Genomic DNA, 20662 nt, shown 5'->3' with positions numbered 1-20662 from the left:
AAATATGAAATGAAAAAAAAAATCCCCTCCTGATAAACACTGGGGGAACATTTTAAGAATTTATGAGCTCAGAAGAATAAAATGTGTTCAAGTAAAGTATAAATGAACTAGAAGGTAGATAAAGAATATTCAGCTAATGGGCTGGTATCTGCGTAATGATATATGAGAAATAGTAAGCTGGTTTATTGTGTGATTCTTCCATTTATGGTGGGGATAATTGGAGGAAAAGCTCACAACAGTTGATTCTTCTGCCTAGAATGCCTGTTTATCATTCAAGATCTGCACCAGGCCTTTGAGAGCTTCAGGATTCCTTCCTGATGACCCCTCCTTGATCCTTCCCTCCTCTACACACATTATCATCAGCTTCGAGCCTCGGGTGGCAAAGTGGTAAAGAACCCGCCGCCAATACAAGAGACACAGGAGACATGGATTCAACTACTGGGTCGGAAAGATCCCCTGGAGTAAGAAACAGCAACCTGCTCCAGTATTCTTGCCTGGGAAATCCCATGGGCAAAGGAGCCTGAAGGGCTACAGTGCATAGGGCTGCAAAGAGTTGGACGCAACTGAGCAGGCAGGGACACCCAGCCTCAGCAGTGCTTCCCCCTACATGTCTCTCAGCACTGCACTGCCATCAGCTTCAATGGAGCGGTACTCAGCAGCTGTTTGTTGAACTGGTGGATTAATTTCTCACTAGTCCTCTGTAAGAGGCAGTGATGCAGGTCTACTGGTATTTTCTCCAACTGGACTAGACTAGATCACACAGGGCAACGCCAGTAGCATGACGATGTTTTCATCTTTATATTCACCAGAGTGTATAAAGTTTGAATAGGCTTTTCAGTGATAAACTGTATTACTAGAATTAGAACACCACGGAAGAGACACCCTACTGTTTGAGCAATTCCCCTGGTAACACCTATGCGCTAGAACTTTAACAGTTAACTTTTTTCAAACAGGGCTCTGCGGAGGAATCTTGGGGAAGGCAAGATGGAGGGAGTGCGAACTTAACTTTGAGCTCTTTATTTTGTCTCTACATTCTATGTTGAGGTTCAAAATAAAATAATAGTGAAGTCCTGCTCTAAACATTTTATGTGGATTAACTAATTTAATTTTCATAATAATAATTTCATAATAATAATATGAATAATTTCATAATAATAATTTCATAATAATTCTAAAAATAATTCTATTTTTTTTCACACTTTACAAAATGAATAAAGATACAAGGAGGTTAAGCAAATTGCCCACTGTTACACAGATGGTAGGTGTGTCTCAAAAGTGAGATTTCAGCTCAGGCAATCTGGCTCTAGAAGTTAGGCTGGAAATTCCCGTATTATACTGCTTCTCCAGTGTGTTGGAGAAAAGGTTCCTTTCCCAAAAGAGTCATAAAATGACTGCACTGGAAAGTGTCATACTGTATCGCTAACAGTTTGGACTTCAAGCGCCACACACTAGACAGTGGGCCACAGCTATCATGGTTGAACGGTCTTTAGCCAATTGATCAGCCATTAGACATGGCCATTAGCCACCTTTGACTGTTAATTAGAATTATGTTAACAGAATAGGATTAAGAGGCTAGTTCAGGACACCTGACAGATGAGAAACTGAAAAAATAGAGTGTGATGTGCAGACAACAAGATGTTAACACATTTTCCTCACTGTTCTTAACACTGCATCACGTGCTGAGTGAATCTTCAGCAAATATTTGTTGAAAAGAAAGAGGAAGGCCAAAGTGGAAAAGGGTGAATTAGTATCTGGAGCAAGTAAAGGAAATTAACCCACACCCAGAGCCAGCTCAAAATTGGTGGCAGTCTCTTATCCCAGGGAAAACCAATGAGCCCTGTCCAACTACCCAGAATTTAAGCCATAAGCAGGGCTTCCTAGGTGGCACTAGTGGTAAAGAACCTGCCTGCCAATGCAGGAAATGTAAGAGACGTGGGTTCGATCCCTGGGTCGGGAAGATCCCTCTGGAGGGGGCCATGGCAACACATTCCAGTATTCTTGCTGGGACAGTCTCAAGGACAGAGGAGCCTGGCAGGCTGTAGTTCACGGGGTCACAAAGAACTGGACATGACTGAAGCGACCTAGCATGCAGCACAAGCCATAAGCAATCTGGCAGGGCTACTCTAGAGTGGGGTCAAACTAGTCCGAGTCCTTATTGGACAGATGAAAGCCATCTGTGCAGAAGAAAACAGGACTGTTGTAAGATGTCAGACCATTCTTTGCGACTCCATGGGCGCTTTGGCTTCCTTGTCAGGGCCCTATTTCTGCCATGGCAGCCACAGGGAGCAACTACCCTCAAGGGAAGAGCCTCCAAATCACTATGACCTCTGAGTGCTCAGAGTGCAAACACTGACTTTAGACATCTGCCTTCTTTTGAAGAGCTAACTATGAAATTTCCTAAAAGGTAAATGAAGTACATTCTGTGATATTGGCAGGGACAGGGCCGGCAGCAGGGAGAATTCCCTAGCTCTTCCGGTTTCTAGATGACTGAACTTGAACAACTCAGTTGACTTTTCTAGGTCTCTATTCTCTGTCTGTAAAACAAACATCTAGCCGAGACAGTATACAATGTTTCTTAAATCTTTTACTCCGAGACTGCAAATATCCTTTACCTTCATTGTTCTGCCATTTACAAACCAGAAAGGAGAAAAAAAAAAAGAAAAACCAGAAAGGAAAAAAATGGCAATCAGTTCAGTTCAGTCGCTCAGTTGTGTCTGACTCTTTGCGACCCCATGAATCGCAGCACGCCAGGCCTCCCTGTCCATCACCAACTCCTGGAGTTCACTCAGACTCACGTCCATCGACTCAGTGATGCCATCCAGCCATCTCATTCTCTGTCGTCCCCTTCTCCTCCTGCCCCCGATCCCTCCCAGCATCAGAGTCTTTTCCAATGAGTCAACTCTTTGCATGAGGTGGCCAAAGTACTGGAGTTTCAGCTTTAGCATCATTAAAAAATTACAATAATAAATAGTATATTGTTGTTGGGAAAGTTTTTAAAAATTTAATTTTTTAATGAAACTGACCTCACTTAAAAATGAAAAAAGCATTCTGAATCTTTGGCCAATGGTTAAGAAAGCTATGTCTGGAAATCAATCGCAGATTAGGTGTCAGGAATGACATCTGGGCACCAGCTGTGTCTCCTTCATGTGAGAAATGGAGTCTCTAGACACCTGGGCCACAGCACCAATATAAGGTGAAAAGAAAGCCTAAAAGGATCAGGTTAGTGGCTGGTCAGATGCTTCATGAGTCACTGTAGTCTGTCTAGACTTGTGGTTCTCAAAATATGTCCAGGGAGATGGCAGTGAGAAGCTCACTGAGGCTGGAATAGAAATCCTTGAAGGATTTTAGAAAAGGGGGATGCCTTGATTAAGTTGTTTATAAAAAATATCTCCATTGCTAGTGAGGAAGACAGATTACGGAAGGAGAGTCTGGAGCAGGGCATCATGAGTAGTTGGGAAGGTGTACTGGTCGTCAGGGAGGGATGCTGCAGGCATGAATTAACACAGTAGGAGGGTACAGAACAGAGGAGGCTCTCTCCTAGGTTGAACTAGTAGGATTTGGTGTTCAGCTAAACGTCGGTGAAGAGAAAAAGGAAGTTGATGAAGCACGAAGGACATCTAAGTATGGAGGATTGGCAGAATGGTGCTGTCATTAACTGAGGTGGGGAATACGAAAAGAGAGGCATGTTCAGGGTTGGAAGAAGGAAAAACAACATATAGAGAACTTATTACCTGTCTTGGTTCTCATCATATTATTATGCTAGAGGCACAAAGCACCAGGGGACTCCACTGAGCTAGCCATCCTTAGAATCCTTTGCACATGTAATTTTATGACTTTATTTCAAAACTTTAGCTAGCAAGGAAATAAATCACTATTTGCAAAATGTGGGCTTTTCCAAGCTTGCAACAGATTGGAAAATTGTCAAGATTTTAATGTAAGAATTATGCTCTCGATTTAGATACTGATTTTATGCTAAGTCCAAGTCGCTTTAGTCGTGTCCAACTCTGTGTGACCCCATAGACAGCAGCCCACCAGGCTCCCCCGTCCCTGGGATTCTCCAGGCAAGAACACTGGAGTGGGTTGCCATTTCCTTCTCCAATGCATGAAAGTGAAAAGTGAAAGTGAAGTCGCTCAGTCGTGTCCGACTCTTCGAGACCCCATGGACTGCAGCCTACCAGGCTCCTCCGTCCATGGGACTTTCCAGGCAAGAGTACTGGAGTCGGGTAAAAAAAAAAAGTTCCCTATTACTCAGTTTCTTCTTTCTCTTTGATACCTAATGAGGGTGTTGGTTTACCGACTACAAATGTATAGTCTTAAAGGGACTTAGATTGGTTGATTTTGGCTTTACACACATAAAGGAGAGTTTGAAAGATGCTACAGAAATTAGAGATGTAAAATTTTTGCTTTCCTGAATTAGGTTTTAATTAGGCTTTGGGAGTAATAAAAAATTCATTAGCCTTAAATATGTTGAATTACTTCCCTTTCTCCATTGTGCTTAGGGTGAGGTAGAAGTTAATCTGAACATCAATCTTTTTCATTATAAAATTATTACAGACAGTTGTAGAACACTTGGGCAGGTATACTATAAAGGGAAAAGAAGAAAATAAAAATCAATTCACATTTCCACCAGCCAGATATGAACACTTAACAGCTTGATGGTTTTCTCTCTAGGTTTCAATTATGTTTTTGTGGGTGAGTGGTTTCAAATCTATTTTCATTCAAATTTAGCTTTTTTTTTTCCCCTGAAATTCTGGCACAGACCTCGAAATTTCCTTATCTTTTTTTTTTAATTGTTACTGAGCAAGTGGGGGTTTCTGCATATATTTCTGAGGCTCCCATGGTCCTCTTACTTTGAATTTCATTACATTGGTCACATCCACAGGCATTTTCAACTAGTGTTCTGCCCTACAGCCCTTCAGTCCACACAGTGGAGGCCACTTAACCCAGATCCTAGAATAGTATCAGGCAGATAAGTGGTACTCAAAAAATGCTTATTTGTTAAGTGGATAAATGAAATCAACAGATCAATTCTAGTCAAAAGAATCTAAGGAACCCCATGCAAGTAGTGAATTTCAAGTCAGATTTTCTCCACCCTAGTTCTGGTCAGTGGGCTCCATGCTTTCTGCTAATGATGAAGCACTGGTTCTTTAGGTGGTAACTGGCCTTAGTCATAACCTCTTCCTGGTTCTCTGTACCTAGCCTCTAGAACTGGGATAAAGTATGGGTTATCAGTGACCAGGCATTCCCATCACTAGCCATCTGTCTGCTTTATTTCTACACCTTAATTCCTTTCTCATGCCTCTCTCAGGTGCTTTCCTAGAGAATTTGCCATGCCCACTGGAGCTGCCTGGCCTCTGGGGCTCTGCCTAGCTGATTCTGCTGAAACCCCAATGCACCAAAATTCTGATAAGATGCAGGGTGCCCTTTGAAAGACCATCAATACATATTGGATTTCGTTAGTTAAGCCACTTTTCATTTGGCCACCTTTCTGCATTTGAAGAATTGCCAATCCTTTTGTAAAGAAATCTCTTAAGTTTTTTGGTATGTCTAAACGGTAGCATAACTTTGTCTACTCTCTGTATTTTATTGTCAAATGGCTTAGTCTCTTAAAATCAGTTTGTAAAATACAAGGTTAAATTGAAACTGAACATGGGAATGGAGGGAGAATTAAAAACAAATAGGGGAAGACAAGACAGGCATTATAAGCCTTCAAAATAAAATGAAACAAAAAAAGCCATTTATTTTTGGTTGCTTATGGAAGGTGGGTCAGGCAAACTGTAAGAACTGACTGAAACTCTGGTGCCCAGAGTGAGCTGCCAGGTGTTAGGTGGAGCTGAGAATGACCTGGGGTTACAGCTCCAACGGGGCAGGAGCTGAGAAGCTGGCCCTGCTTGACCAGCAAACTGGAACAAGGATGACAAAGGAAACAGAAAAATATGAGTTTGATTCCAATGTGCCACCACAGACAATGTATTTGCCAACTAGGTAACAACATATTCTTTTTATATTGGCAAGCCTCTTCTGCTTCCTCACTTACATTTAGTGTTAGTCACTCAGTCGTGTCCAGCTCTTTGCAACCCCACGGTCTGCAGCCCGCCAGGCTCCTGTTCATGAAATTCTCCAGGCAAGAATACTAGAGTGGGTCACCACTTCCTTCTCCAGGGGATCTTCCTGACCCAGGGATTGAACCCGGTCTCCTGCATTCCGGGCAGGTTCTTTACAATCTCAGTCACCTGGGAAGCCCATCATCTAGTCTTACTTACCTAAATTAAATTTACAGGAATATAGACACATGTTTAGTTCTTGGAGATAAGATTGTGGGTGATTTTTCACTCTGAATTCCATGTATAGTATATACCTGTGTGGTTTTTTTTTTTCCTTTGAGCATATATTAATCGGGGAAAAGACACTTCCCTCTAGGTAGAGTGAGGTGGAGGGACCAGTTTTAGGATAAGTAAGGTGGCTTTTTTTTTTTTATGTTCCATCTTGGAACAAAGTAATTTCAGGAGGATTGGCAACTGACCTGAGTGTGTTTATAAACGTTTATACCCAAGTCCATCCCCAAACTTTTATCAGAACCTTGTATGCCCCAGGAACGATGAAGGAATCACATGATGACCGCCCCCTTTGGAAGTTCAAGTCCAGGTCGAAGATAAAACCATGATAGCTCCTTTCTTGACAAGGTCATTGTAAGGAAGAGTAGTTTTATCATAGCTCTCCACAGGCATAACAGGAGATTTTTTTCCCCCTTTATTTCAGTCTTCCATCTTACTGACTGCCTAAAAGCAGCTGATGGGCTGGCCAGTCCCTATTGTCTTACACTTAAATAAACCAGATAAGGAAGAGTCCTTAATTGGTCAAATTATCAGAGATGTACATTATTAGTTCAAGTGCATTCATGGGATTCTCTTTTCAAATGTCACTGGGATTAAAATAACAGGAAACCGGAGATGGAAGCATTAGAAAGGGGTCGATTTGGCAGCTGCATGTGCCTACACTGCTACAGAGGACATCCTGGAGGTAATGGTTATTTAAGAAGATGGGGGAAGGGGAAAATAGAAACACCAGGACTAAACAAACACTACAATGCATTAGCAACCTTTAGTGTTTGCCACTTACTTCTGTCCCTAGAAAAATGTGAATTGTTAGTTTTAAAATAAATGGAAATGTTCTAATTTGCATCTTAATGGAATGCGCGGGTAAAACAACACCTTCATGTACACACCATGAAGATCACTTATAATCAAAACCATCTGCCTAATGCCATCAATTATGCTAATTTTGAGGTAGATAGGTGTATTTAAGTATTCTTGCAGTTTCCAGTTTATGCAAAAATATTCTTGCATTTTGAAAAGCTTCTTTTGCCTCCTGGGAACTAGAAGAATCCACTTCTGCTATGTAGTATATAGCTCATGAAGGAAAACATGATCTTAGAGTGTAAGTCTTTAAAAATGCCTCCTACGACTTCTACTGAAGTCACTTCTGGTAAATATTTCAATCCCCATTTTCACTAGGTTTTCAATCCATTCAGTGAAAATGGGAAATACATAGCAAGCACTTTTGCTAAAAGGTTTCTCAGTCTCTTTCATAAATCTCTATCATGTTTCACTGTCTACTAGAAAATTCATTTCAGTTAAGGGGGAAAAAGTCTCTGGAGGGGGGCTTGATTACAGAGTTACAAAGACCACAATGCCAAAGTTTTCATTTTTATTAGCTATTTGGTTCAAATTTTTTTTTTTTTATGAAATTTTGATCTATAGACCTGACTATCTTAAGTTATAAAATAGGCTATGAAACAACTGTTTTATTCTCCGGGTTTATGTGGAGTGAAGCCAAACATATGGCAAACTATACTATTACAGAGGAATTTGGATGGATGGTTTCCTCCTCTGTGTATTATTTTTCAGGTCCATCCCCAGTGGCTGATAGCTGGAAATCAGCTGCCGAAAGTGGTGGGGCAGTTACCACCAGGGCCAGGGGCACATTCACAGATACACCTTGGTGGCCACTTACAATCATAAGCAGTTTATATGAGGTGTTTTACAGGAAAAGCTGAAGGGTAAAGAGAAAGCATGATGAGCAGTTTGCTCCTCCGTAGCTCAAATGTCCAGGAAGAATATTTCATCTCCACCAGAGATGCAAAGGCTCAGTGAAATATATGAAAAGTGACATATGCCCCTGACCTACCACACAGAGTCCTGAGCCGTCCAAGCACTCGTTGGAATTACCATTACAGTCACAGGGCAGACATTCTTCCGAGTAGGCAAAGAAGAATCCAGCGTCACATTTCTGAAACAGACACAACAAAAGCATCTTCGTGATTGAAAAGGTCAATTTTGGGCAACATTTTCTGGGAGGAGTAAGAGATGATTAGTAAACGATCTACATATTTCTTTACAGCACACATACTGAAATGAACTATTTATGCTACCATTCAATTGTCTTTGTCATATATCTTTCCTCTTTTCCCACTCTTTGCGATTTTGGGGGGCTGCGGGGGAGGGCTCCTGACGCAGTCTGGACACCGCGAGAACAAATGGTGCCCGATTCTCGCGATGAGCAGCTGCTTGCCCGCACCGTGACCTCGTCTGCACTGCGCGAACTCCTGTCACTTTCTGAGGATAACAGGAACACCTTTAACACCGTCGAACATTGTTAGGAAGAATGAGAAGATTTTAGGTAACAATGAAGGAGAAATTTTCTAATGTTTTCTTTCATTCCAAAACAAGACAAAACAAAACCACATTAGGGTGAAGAACTACATCGTGGTCCCTGTGAATAAAGACCTAACGGGTTCAGAAATTATTGGCTGTGGCAGAACGACCTAAAAGATGTGCCTCATAAAGTTGTACCCTTAAAAAATTCCTCTTTTCAGATCCTAAAGTTTTGAACGGAGGGGTCCGGAAGTTAATGAATCTTTACACATGTCGTGGGTTGTGTGTAGGTGCCGTCCCTGTATTTTGTTTATCCGCGTGACTGTGAGATATACATTGTTTTCCTTCCTTCTGGTGGTGAGATAATTAAGCCCGGAGATGCTGTGGGTTGTGATGGTAGCCTACCTTGCATTTGCTGAATGGCCCTCCCCAAATGTCACTAGGAGTCAGGTTGAGAAACTGTGAGATTGTTCATCCTTTATGCCATGGTTCCTGGCTCACAGATATGTGTTTTGCATTTCTTTGGAATGTTTCAGCACTGCAAGACAGAAATGCCATGCCGTCACAGGTCTGGAAGTTCAGTCCTTGCCTATCAGACAGATTTACATCTAAAGAATTCCAGACAGATAAGAATCTGGGTTGTTTCCACAAACTTACAAAATAAGAGGGTTCCCATCACACCCCCCATTGACTCAGTGTAGCTTGTACTGTCCTTTGACCAGGAAACTTTTCATTGTATCTGGCTGAGGTCCCTGACTGTTACACAAAGCCATTTCCTCTTGCTTGTTTCTCTCTAGAGACTCACTAGATACCATTCACAGTATAAAAACACTGTAGTCCTAAAACTAAAATTTAATATATTCCGTTTGAAAGAAGTTTAATAGAGCACAATGACATTTTTTTAATAAAGAAAAGGTAAAGAAATTCTGTTTTTCTAAGTGAAAAGGCTGAGAGGGGACCAATTTATAATGGAGACTTTATAGTTGATGGTAAGCCTTTTTTCAGTTTCCACTAGGGAACAAAAGAGAGGAAAAGGTTATTAGATAACCAGAAGCTTTAAAGTCAGACCACCTAATTTCACATATGGTGAAATTTTTAATTAAAAGGGGAATGGATAACAGTAGTGAAGGGCTAAGTATTAGTTATCTCAGGAGCCTCCAAACCAGTGGTTTCTGAGTTTTCTAACTGCCCAAGTTAAGGACATTTGATTTGGGGAGTTTCTGATTCAGTAGGTCTGATGGTGAAGCAAAAGAATCTATATTTTTTAATAAAATAAATATTGTATTTTAAAAATTGTTTTCTATGTAGAGGATCATGTCATCTGCAAATAGTGAGAGTTTTACTTCTTCTTTTCCAATTTGGATTCCTTTTATTTCTTTTTCTGCTCTGATTGCTGTGGCCAAAACTTCCAAAACTATGTTGAATAGTAATGGTGAAAGTGGGCACCCTTGTCTTGTTCCTGACTTTAGAGGAAATGCTTTCAATTTTTCACCATTGAGGATAATGTTTGCTGTGGGTTTGTCATATATAGCTTTTATTATGTTGAGGTATGTTCCTTCTATTCCTGCTTTCTGGAGAATAGTGGGAGACTTTAATACCCCACTCACACCTATGGATAGATCAACTAAACAGAAAATTAACAAGGAAACACAAACGTTAAACGATACAATAGACCAGTTAGACCTAATTGATATCTATAGGACAGTTCATCCCAAAACAATGAATTTCACCTTTTTCTCAAGCACACATGGAGCCTTCTCCAGGACAGATCACATCCTGGGCCATAAATCTAGCCTTGGTAAATTCAAAAAAATAGAAATCATTCCAAGCATCTTTTCTGACCACAATGCAGTAAGATTAGATCTCAATTACAGGAGAAAAACTATTAAAAATTCCAACATATGGAGGCTGAACAACACGCTGCTGAATAACCAACAAATCACAGAAGAAATCAAAAAAGAAATCAAAATTTGCATAGAAAGTAATGAAAATGAAAACACAACAACCCAAAACCTGTGGGACACTTTAAAAGCAGTCCTAAGGGGAAAGTTCATAGCAATACAGGCATACCTCAAGAAACAAGAAAAAAGTCAAATAAATAACCTAACCCTACACCTAAATCAACTAGAAAAGGAAGAAATGAAGAACCCCAGGGTTAGTAGAAGGAAAGAAATCTTAAAAATTAGGGCAGAAATAAATGCAAAAGAAACAAAAGAGACCATAGCAAAAATCAACAAAGCCAAAAGCTGGTTCTTTGAAAGGATAAATAAAATTGACAAACCATTAGCCAAACTCATCAAGAAACAAAGGGAAAAAAATCAAATCAATAAAATTAGAAATGAAAATGGAGAGATCACAACAGACAACACAGAAATACAAAGGATCATAAGAGACTACTATTGACAATTATATGCCAATAAAATGGACAACGTGGAAGAAATGGATAAATTCTTAGAAAAGTACAACTTTCCAAAACTGGACCAGGAAGAAATAGAAAATCTTAACAGACCCATCACAAGCACGGAAATTGAAACTGTAATCAAAAATCTTCCAGCAAACAAAAGCCCAGGTCCAGACGGCTTCACAGCTGAATTCTACCAAAAATTTAGAGAAGAGCTAACACCTATCCTGCTCAAACTCTTCCAGAAAATTGCAGAGGAAGGTAAACTTCCAAACTCATTCTATGAGGCCACCATCACCCTAATACCAAAACCTGACAAAGACCCCACAAAAAAAGAAAACTACAGGCCAATATCACTGATGAACATAGATGCAAAAATCCTTAACAAAATTCTAGCAATCAGAATCCAACAACACATTAAAAAGATCATACACCATGACCAAGTGGGCTTTATCCCAGGGATGCAAAGATTCTTCAATATCTGCAAATCAATCAATGTAATACACCACATTAACAAATTGAAAAACAGCTGATCATTTTTGTCCTCATTGAAAAAAATCCCCTTGAAAACACTAGACTTAAACCAACAATACTGTCATCATATGTTTTGAATTTTCTTAAAAGTTCTTAAATTGTAGTCTTTTAAAGTACAGTTCAGTCTGCATCCTTTGGTTGTGACAAATCCCTAAAAATCTCTTGGAGTTATCAAATAAAGTGAGTACCAAGCAAAGTAATACTGTTTCAAGTTAAAAACTCACAAAAATCTCACCGTGTTTTCCAAATATTATCACAGAGGAGCCAATTAATTGGAATTGGCTACAAGCCACTGCTTTCATATAGATACTGAATCTCTAGGACCATCAGATAGCATCACTGACTTGATGGACAAGAGTTTGAGCAAGCTCCAGGGGCTGGTGATGGACAGGGAAGCCTGGCGTGCTGAGGTTCTTAGGGTCACAGAATCAGACATGACTGAGGGACTGAACTGAACTGAGGACCTTCAAAATTACTGTTGAAAAGCCCAGTTGACTAAAAAGCTTAAATGGTCTAATAGCATTCTTTAGGAATCTGAGGTCTCCAATCACCCATTAAAAAACTAACAATGGCAAAATTGACCAGACTTAGGAGGAGCCTGAAGTTGTCATCTGAGAGAGTGAGACATATCTTGAGATCTCTGAGTAGGTTCTTGATGTCCCAGAGAGAAACAGACTCTCATCTCCAGTTCCAACAAATAATGAATTAATGATAATAAAATTCCATTACTGAGAGTATACTCCACAGCCCTGTGCCTATTTTAATAGGATTTGACCTATTTTTTTCATTTTTAATGTGTGAGTCACCTTAAAATTTAGTCACCTTAAGATAGAATGTTATGCTAATTTAGGATCTAAAGCTTTATGCCTTTACTCAAGGGTCTCTGGATCTTACACAATGCTGACGTCCATCTGTTTAAAACTTGAGCAGAATTAAAATCAGATAGTATCTAGGGACCTAATAGCAACCAGTAGTTTAATCTATTTAAAAATGTCAATTTAGGGATTTCCTTGGTGGTCCAGTGGCTAAGGCTCCGGGCTGTCAGTGCAAGGGGCCTGGGTTCGATCCCTGGTCAGGGAACTAGATCCCACGTGCTGCAATTAAAAGAGATCCTGCGTGCCTTAACTAAATATCTCATATGCTGCAATTAAAAGATCCCCCATGTGCAACGAAGATCGAAGATCCCACGTGCTGCCACTGAGACCCAGTACAACCAGATACATAGATAAAAATAAATATTAAAAAATAAAAATCAATCAATTTAGCCTTTGCTGGGGAAGAGTGACTTCTAAGAACATAATAATTTATTACATGGGTAGGCATCTCACGAGTTTCCCAGGTGGCACTAGTGGTAAAGAACCTACTTGCCAATGCAGGAGACATAAGAGATATGGGTTTGATCCCTGGGTTGGGAAGATCCCCTCGAGGAGGGCATGGCAACCCACTCCAGTATTCTTGCCTGGAGAATCTCCATGGATAGAGGAGTCTGGCAGGCTGCATATTGTCCATAGGATCACAAAGAGTCAGACACGACTGAAGTGACTTAGCATGCATGCATGCAGGCATCTCACAGGCTATTTTTTCTATATCTATAAAAACAAAAGATAAAATATCTGTCATGGAAAGCAGTCCTTAATTAAGCTATTGATAACTTTGCCTATTTTTTTTTTTTTTGATAGGACTTAACATGTTCTGATTGTTCATATACAAAACTGTAATGGAAGTGCCAAAATAAGTTAAATGCATTATGCAATGGGTTACAGTTAGCAAGAAATTGCCTTTTTGATTGACTCTACTTGAATATGGAGAGAATTACCCATGTATCCTCCCTTGGGTCTCTTTAAGCTCTTGTTTGCGTAATTGAAATTCCCTACATTTCAATAGGCAAAGTTAATTTTTAAATATTGACAGTGATTTCACCATAGCTTGATTAGGAAAGTGGTTTCAACATTCCTCAGGGGTTTATCCAATTCCAAGATATTTCTTCTTAGGATTGGCATCATAAAGCTAGGGTATCAGCTGAACACAAACCATGGTGCTGGTTTCTCCTAGTTGGCTCTTAGAACTACCTTTGTGCTTATTGCTTAGGAGCTCTATCTGCCATTCCTTGGCAAGCTTATAAAGCTCTCCAGTCCTCAATTTAATAATCAAATGAACTAGAGACACTGATTTAGGTCTTGAGGAATTCTGAGGAACACAACACCACTATCTTGTCCACAGTTAAGTCAGCTCGTTTAATTTTGTAGAGCAGAGAGATTTATCGTGGCATTTACTTTGTATTTCTGTGGCTATTCCTCAGCACACTTTGTAGGTCTTCTTGGTATTCTCTTGGGCATGGAAACCAGTACTCCACTCAAAGATCTCAAATAACTGTTCTCAAACCCCGTACTTGATCAAATGCTTATTTGGACTTGTAGATAACACCAGACTCAGGCTGTGATGAAATACTTACTGTGCGTGCTAATAAATAGCCCTCCTTAGTTGTAAAACCAAGAGGATCAAACAAGAAAAGTTTAGAGCCCCAGAGCCATAAAAAATTTTCTTTTGAAGAGTTGGATTGGAGCATGATTATGTTCATTAATGCTGATGAAAATTTCTTTAATTTCCTCCTTGAAAAGTTACTTAAAACACTTTTTAAGTTGCTCATTTATAGTAGTGATTACCACTTATAAAACATAATGGGGCTTTAGCAATGCCTTTTTTCCCTTTGATTTTTCTTAAAAAAAAAAAAAAAAAAAAAGAAAAGAAATCTGCTAGCATCTGCCTTTCTGCTCCAGGTCCTCCCTCCTCACATTGCCTCATGTTGCTGGCTTGTGCGTTTCACTCCTTGCCTTCCAAGTTATGGTTACACAACATAGCCTCTGCCAAATTTTTTTTTTTTTAATATCTGAAAACTGACTCAGTTTTATTTAATTTACTGGGGCAAATGCCATGGACACATTTCCAAGAAAGGAAGAGATGCGAACCACAAGGGCTAGCCTTAAGAGCAAGGAGAGAGAAATAACTTCAGAGTTACAAGGTTTAGGGGATTTTGATATGACTCCTTAACCGCTTAGTGGGAATCAGTGTTGTAAGATGAAGACATCTCTGTCCTCTTCAACTGCTTTTTGTGAATAATATAACAGCTAATGTTTGTTGACAGACTCCAGGCACTGAGCTAAGTGCTCTTTATGCTGCTGCTGCTAAGTCACTTCAGTCGTGTCCGACTCTGTGCGACCCCATAGATATTCCAATTTGATCATTACCCACAGGATTGCAAATGTCTGTCTAAATTACCATTACTTTTTACAAGAAATTGAGAAGTTTAATTGTCTATAGACTGACAATGGCTCCTGTTTAGTGTGCCCTGGGAAGGCAGCAGTGCTTCCTCTGATGAGCCCTCTGTTTGAGGTATTTCATCAATTTCCATTGCTAGTAGATGTACCTGTTTCTGTCTTGAGGTACCCGGTATAGTTCATTGCTGCCTTCACACTGGACCACTCAGGATGCAAAGCAGAATGTGACTGACAGTACCTGTCATTCTTTATGCTCTTCCTCATGGGTTTATGCATCACAGAAGAAATACTGTGGTGAATTAGTAGGAAAGGAGAAATGCATGCCAAATCTCTACTCTATCCTTTTAATCTCAGGAGATAACCATTCCTCTTTTAATGAGAAGACGGAGGTCATTGGGTGCAAAATCTCATACTACCTCTCTTCTCTTTCTCAAAACTCATCTTTATCGTAATTCGTCCTAATGTCCTCTGCCCACCTCAGAGGACGTCGTGTTCCTCTTAGGAAAGATTCACCCCCTATCCATGCTCTGGGGCTCGCACATCTGTGGCCAGCAGGCTCTGTTCCAACACCTAGCCTCCCTCCCTAACGTGCCACCCGTCTCTTTGCACCCGTAGGGATGAGGAGAAGCAGAGTACAGTTAGGTGCCAGGTCCTGTATTGGATGAGCCCTGACTTCTTCCCTCAGGTTCAAATTGTAAGAACACCTTCCCTCAGCTCTGCCCCTTCTTCATTTTCCTCCATTCTTGCCCAGCCAAGCTTGGTGAGTGACTCAGTCACACTGGCTCTGCTTCCTTCTATGCCGATCTCAGCCTCTGTCTCCATTGTGCTGCTGAAACTGCCCTGACAGAGCTGTCAGGTGATGTCTTTGTGGCTTTGCTTTTCCAATGTTACTTGTTCTTATCCAGCACTTAATATTTTTGAGATTTCCGCCTCCCCCCACCCTTGAAATTCTCTCCTGTCTCTGCAGGAAAGCTCCTTCTTTGGGTTTTGCTCCTGCCTGTCTTTTTCAGTATTTGGGGTCAGGGAGCATTTGAGGGGAAAGAAGGTAGGTTGTTCCTTTTCCTCTGCTGCTCCTACTTGGTTGGTGTTCCCCAAGATAACCTTTGTATCCTTGTTTTCTATCTACATACTTTTGTTTGGTGAGGTCAACCTCTCCCCAAAACTCGCTACATAACACCGATCTCACTCTTCTATGCCATGCTTTTGTTTCTAAGTGCTTGTTAGACAAGTCCTTTTCCAGGTCTGTAAGCACATGGACTTAAATGTATCCCACGGTGACCTTATTATATTTTCTCCCTAATCTATTTTTCTTCTTATATCTCGGTTAATGATAAAGATTATGGAACATAAAAGGAAAAAGTAATGAATTAATGCTTTTAAATCACATGAATGTATTTTGCATTAATGTAGTATTTGGAAATGTTTCCAAAAGAGTGAACTCTGCAAGAATCAGGGAATGGTTTGCATATAGAATGACAAAGTTTAAGTACTCACATTTTATTTCTTTTTTACAAGCACTATGCTATCTTTGTTTATTTCAAATATATGGTTTAAATGGAGGTAAATGAAGTATCACAGAGTTTAGAGTCTCAAGTTAGAAACTACTTTACACAATTCTGAATTGTTATAAATTTACTCTTTAAATGAATATCTCTATCTGTTTGGACAGTAGGACTGGATGTTCTCCAAATTAATTTCTGTGTAGGATACAATGTTTATCAAGGTTAAGTTAACTGGAATCTGCTAATTTGAAACTTACATATCTGTTATATTGTTAAAACTTAACAGTTACCACAGTGACTGGTTAGAACTTAGACAACAGAAGATTTTTTAGGGAAGAGAATTTTGTCATGGACATTATTTAGAATTGCTGGCACACAGTGCTAATAAAAAGCAGATTGTGGTTTAGTAAGTTTTATTACTGTTTTAAAATTCTCTGTACACAATGCGCCCCTTATTGCCTCCACTTGGGTAAGACTAATCCCACCTCCTGTCACCCTTTGCATACTATTATTTCATAGAGTTTGCACTCTTCCTTTGAAATATTTAGCAAAATAACTCTTCCTCCTTGTTCCTAATACCAATGTTTAGCTCAGAATCTTGGCATTTCTCTCGTGGATTATCATAGTTACCTTCACTCTTCTCTTGATCATCAGTTTTTCTGCCTTCTGGTCCATTCTTTACTACCAGAGATAATTTTTAATAACTTCACCATACTACTTTTCCACCTCAGACCTCCCAGTGGCTCTTTATTCATTGCATACATGAGTAAGTAAAATTCCTTAGCATGACATACAAGGCTTCTATTTCACAATACAATTTCTAATGATCTCTTCACGTTCAACCTCAGCTCCCTCTGCTCTAATTTAACTACTTATTTCTTCCACCCCACGGCATACTATTCTCTTGACCACCTTGACTTTGCATGTACTGTGCTACAGGGTCTTGGGGTGCCTTTTTTATCTCTATCACCTATGAATCCTTTCCTCAGTTTCAGACTCAGTTGCTCCTCCTCTGTGTTCACATGGCACTCTGTACACACCTCATTAGAGCACATGGAACATGCTATTACAAGTTTTTTTAAAGTCTTTATTGAATTTGTTACAACATTGCTTCTGTTTTTTGGCCATGAGGCACTGTGGAATCTTAGCTCCCTGACCAGGGGTCAAACCTGTACCCCCTGCATTGGAAGATAACAAAGTCTTAACCACTGAACTGCCAGTGCAGTCCCAATTGCAAGTTTTAATTTATGCTCCACCCCCGCCCCCCTGAAATCACCATGAGCTCCCTGAGAACAGGGATAGTGTCTTATTCAGCTTTGTATCCTTATTATCTATTAATATTAGAGTAATTAACAAATAGCCAGTAGATGCTGAAAATATGTTAGTTGAAAAAGTGGATTTGAACTTGTAAAGAAGGAACGAAGAGAGGGAAAAGTCATGTAAAAACTTTGAAGAGCAATTTGACAAATCTGAGAAATGAAAACCTCCAGTCATGAATGAGTCTTTAAAAAATATTAAAGAAAAAGGCAAGTCATAGAATAGAAACAGTATAATATTTATATTGTATTTTAAAACATGAAAAATAATTTTATGTTATGTAATGTGTAGGGATGCATGCATATAAAGAAAAGTATAAGAAATAAATTGGAAAAAAAAAAAGAAATAAATTGAAACTTACCAAATCAGGCAATTTAAGAGTAAAGGAGAGGAGTGAGATTGAAGATATATGGGCAATATTTTATTTCTTAAGATACATGTAGGGGATACAAATGCTCATGAAAAAGAAAGAAAGGAAGAGAAAGAACAAAAGGAAGGAAGAAAAATGAAACGTCCCACTTAGATTGGCTGGCTATTGGATTTCCATGTCTAGACATGGTGAGGTCTCTAAAATATCATCTCTAGGAAGTGACTAATGTGGTCATGACAATAGATTCAGCTGCCTGTGTATATTAACTTCCTTGTTATTCATCTTATGTACCATTATCACACACAGTTAAAAAAATAAGCAGAAGAACATTCCTTACTTAATTTGTTCTTCCTTTGTTTTCTACCATACAGCTAATAACTACCTCATCTTATGTGGAAGCCTTTCACATGTCTGTATGTCTGTCTAAGTTAAAACATACATCAACTTTTAGATTCTTCTAAAATGTTTAAATGACAATTTGATTTACACTTATTAATTTATTCTGTCAGTAAAGCTATGTGTCCTAGGCTACCTGTGCAATATGGAGGACTTTAAGGGTGCCTATTTATTCTAGTTGGGACTTACCTCTGAAAGCAGGCAAAACCATAACCACACCTGTGATCTCCTCCAACATCCTGAACCCAGTTTTACATTTCATGTACATTTCATCCATTTTTGGAAAATAACTATTCTTTGTTGAAGTGCAAAGGTCTTTTTTAAGTGGTAATCATCCTAAATATTAATTTGGGGTGACAACAGATTTTTAAGTGGTTCTATTAGGGACCACAGTCAGAAAAGTATATGGATATGAGTGTCTCTAACAAAGCATATTTTTGGAATAGCCAGTTATAGACTGAAAAGAAGTAGCGAATTGACTTCTATCCATCTGGAGACTGAAACTGCACCATCTAAAGATGGATTGTATTTCACATATTTGGACCCTTCTTTGATAATTTATAACAATCTGGGAGAAGTGACAGATTTCCCCTGTTCAGTTTTTAAAGCATATTTTCAAGGAATCCACATAGATAAGAGATTGTATTCAAAGGAAGGATCCCTTTCAAGTATCAATTTTGATAGATTTCTCAATGAATTGCAGTCAGTTAGTTGTTAAATTCAGAGCATTTCGTAGGTAGGGCAATTTTCTTTTCAAATGTGCTCTCTCTGTCTCTTTTTTCTCCTTATTCTTCCAACAGCTAATAGATCCTCCACTCCCCCTGTAACATATATCTATAGGTAATTTTTCTTTAGAATTTGCACCCCAAGTTGTCAGAATATGTTGAAAATCTACTCTTTGGCATTTTAAGAAGTGCACACATGTATATCCATGTTCAAGTCCCCATTTGTCAACCATGCATCTGGCAGTGATTCAGCTCAGTAAATATTTGTTGAATGAATCTCTCCTCCAAATATGTTTGCATTGAGGATACCCCCAGATTCTAGACCTCACCGTTTTATCTCCTATGTGTATCGATGTGGTGTACTACAATCTGTTCCTTAGAGAAGCCATAATTCACTGTAGTTAAATCCCCTGGAGACAAACTGGAGCAGTGGAAAGCATGAGATCTGATTCCAATTCCAGTTTTACTAACGTTGCCTGGCTTATTTAACATGAAGTCTCAGGGTTTTGTTTTTTTTTTTTCTGGAAAAAAAAAAAAAGGGAATGATCACCATTTTATCTCCCAGAGTGGTTGTGAGGATCGACGAATATTGTGCATTTAAAGTCCAATGGAAGGGGTTCAATAGCTATTAGTTTTCTGCCTTCCTTTTGGATGTGTCTGTGCCAGCGTTGTCTGTTTTAACTGATAGCTCTTCATTAAGCTCTAAGTCTGTCTTTATGGGACATAGCTCAGCAGTGACACCTGGTTCACTGGCTTTCTTCCTCAGAAGACTTAACTCCCTGAGAACAGAATCTGGATTTTTCTCAGTGTATCCTCAGTGCCTTGCATAGCAGGTGCTTAATGAATATGTAGTGAATGTATCTTGGCATTACAGAATCACAGGATTCCAGAGCTGCCAAGGATGTTAGTGGTTCCCTCATCTAACCTCTCATTTAAAGTTGGGAAAATTGCAACCTAGAAAAATAAGGGACTTCTCTAAAGTCAGTTACATAGAGCAAGTTAATGCCACCTTTAGTGTGCCTTCCACTAAACCACACTTCTTTTTGATGATGATGAGGAAAGTGATGTTAAGAATTGTGCAGGGTTGTGGGACTTCCCTGGCAGTCCAGTGGTTGTGGGACTTCCTGGCAGTCCAGTGCCTTCCAGTGCCCAGGTCACTGGTTGGAGAACTAAGATCCCACATGCCACATGATATGGCCAAAGGGAAAAAAAAAAAAAGCCAAGGTTGTGCTGAAGCTCATACCTCATCTGTGGCTGCAAACTGGCCCACATGGTCTATCTCTGCCTTTCCCAGGCATATCTGGGATAAGAATCAACTTTGCTCATGGTTATTAGATTTATGAAGAATCTCATTAAAGTTATTCCGTTAGTACCATCTCCTAAATTTCAGAACTGAGTGCTATCAATCATCAAAGGGTCTGAATACTGGTCCCCAGGAGTGCAGGTGAGGGAGTGGGGTGAGACGGGATGGAGCAGTTGGGCAGGTGA

General features: G+C 39.6%; 1 protein-coding gene across 3 annotated transcripts in view; it reads right to left on the bottom strand.

The window, feature by feature from the left end:
• Nucleotides 1–20662, bottom strand: part of LAMA4 (laminin subunit alpha 4) — a 139972-nt gene that overhangs the window by 97069 nt on the left and 22241 nt on the right. For all 3 annotated transcript variants that reach the window (XM_061427545.1, XM_061427547.1, XM_061427546.1), the window contains exon 3: nucleotides 8188–8289. In XM_061427545.1, coding sequence (XP_061283529.1) covers nucleotides 8188–8289 — 102 coding nt within the window. The remainder of the gene's footprint in view (nucleotides 1–8187; nucleotides 8290–20662) is intronic.

Source organism: Bos javanicus, chromosome 9, assembly GCF_032452875.1.
Source record: "Bos javanicus breed banteng chromosome 9, ARS-OSU_banteng_1.0, whole genome shotgun sequence".
In the NCBI taxonomy this organism is placed as follows: Eukaryota; Metazoa; Chordata; class Mammalia; order Artiodactyla; family Bovidae; genus Bos; species Bos javanicus.
The sequence above is the reverse complement of the archived record's forward strand: the minus strand, read 5'-3'. Positions and strand labels throughout refer to the sequence as shown.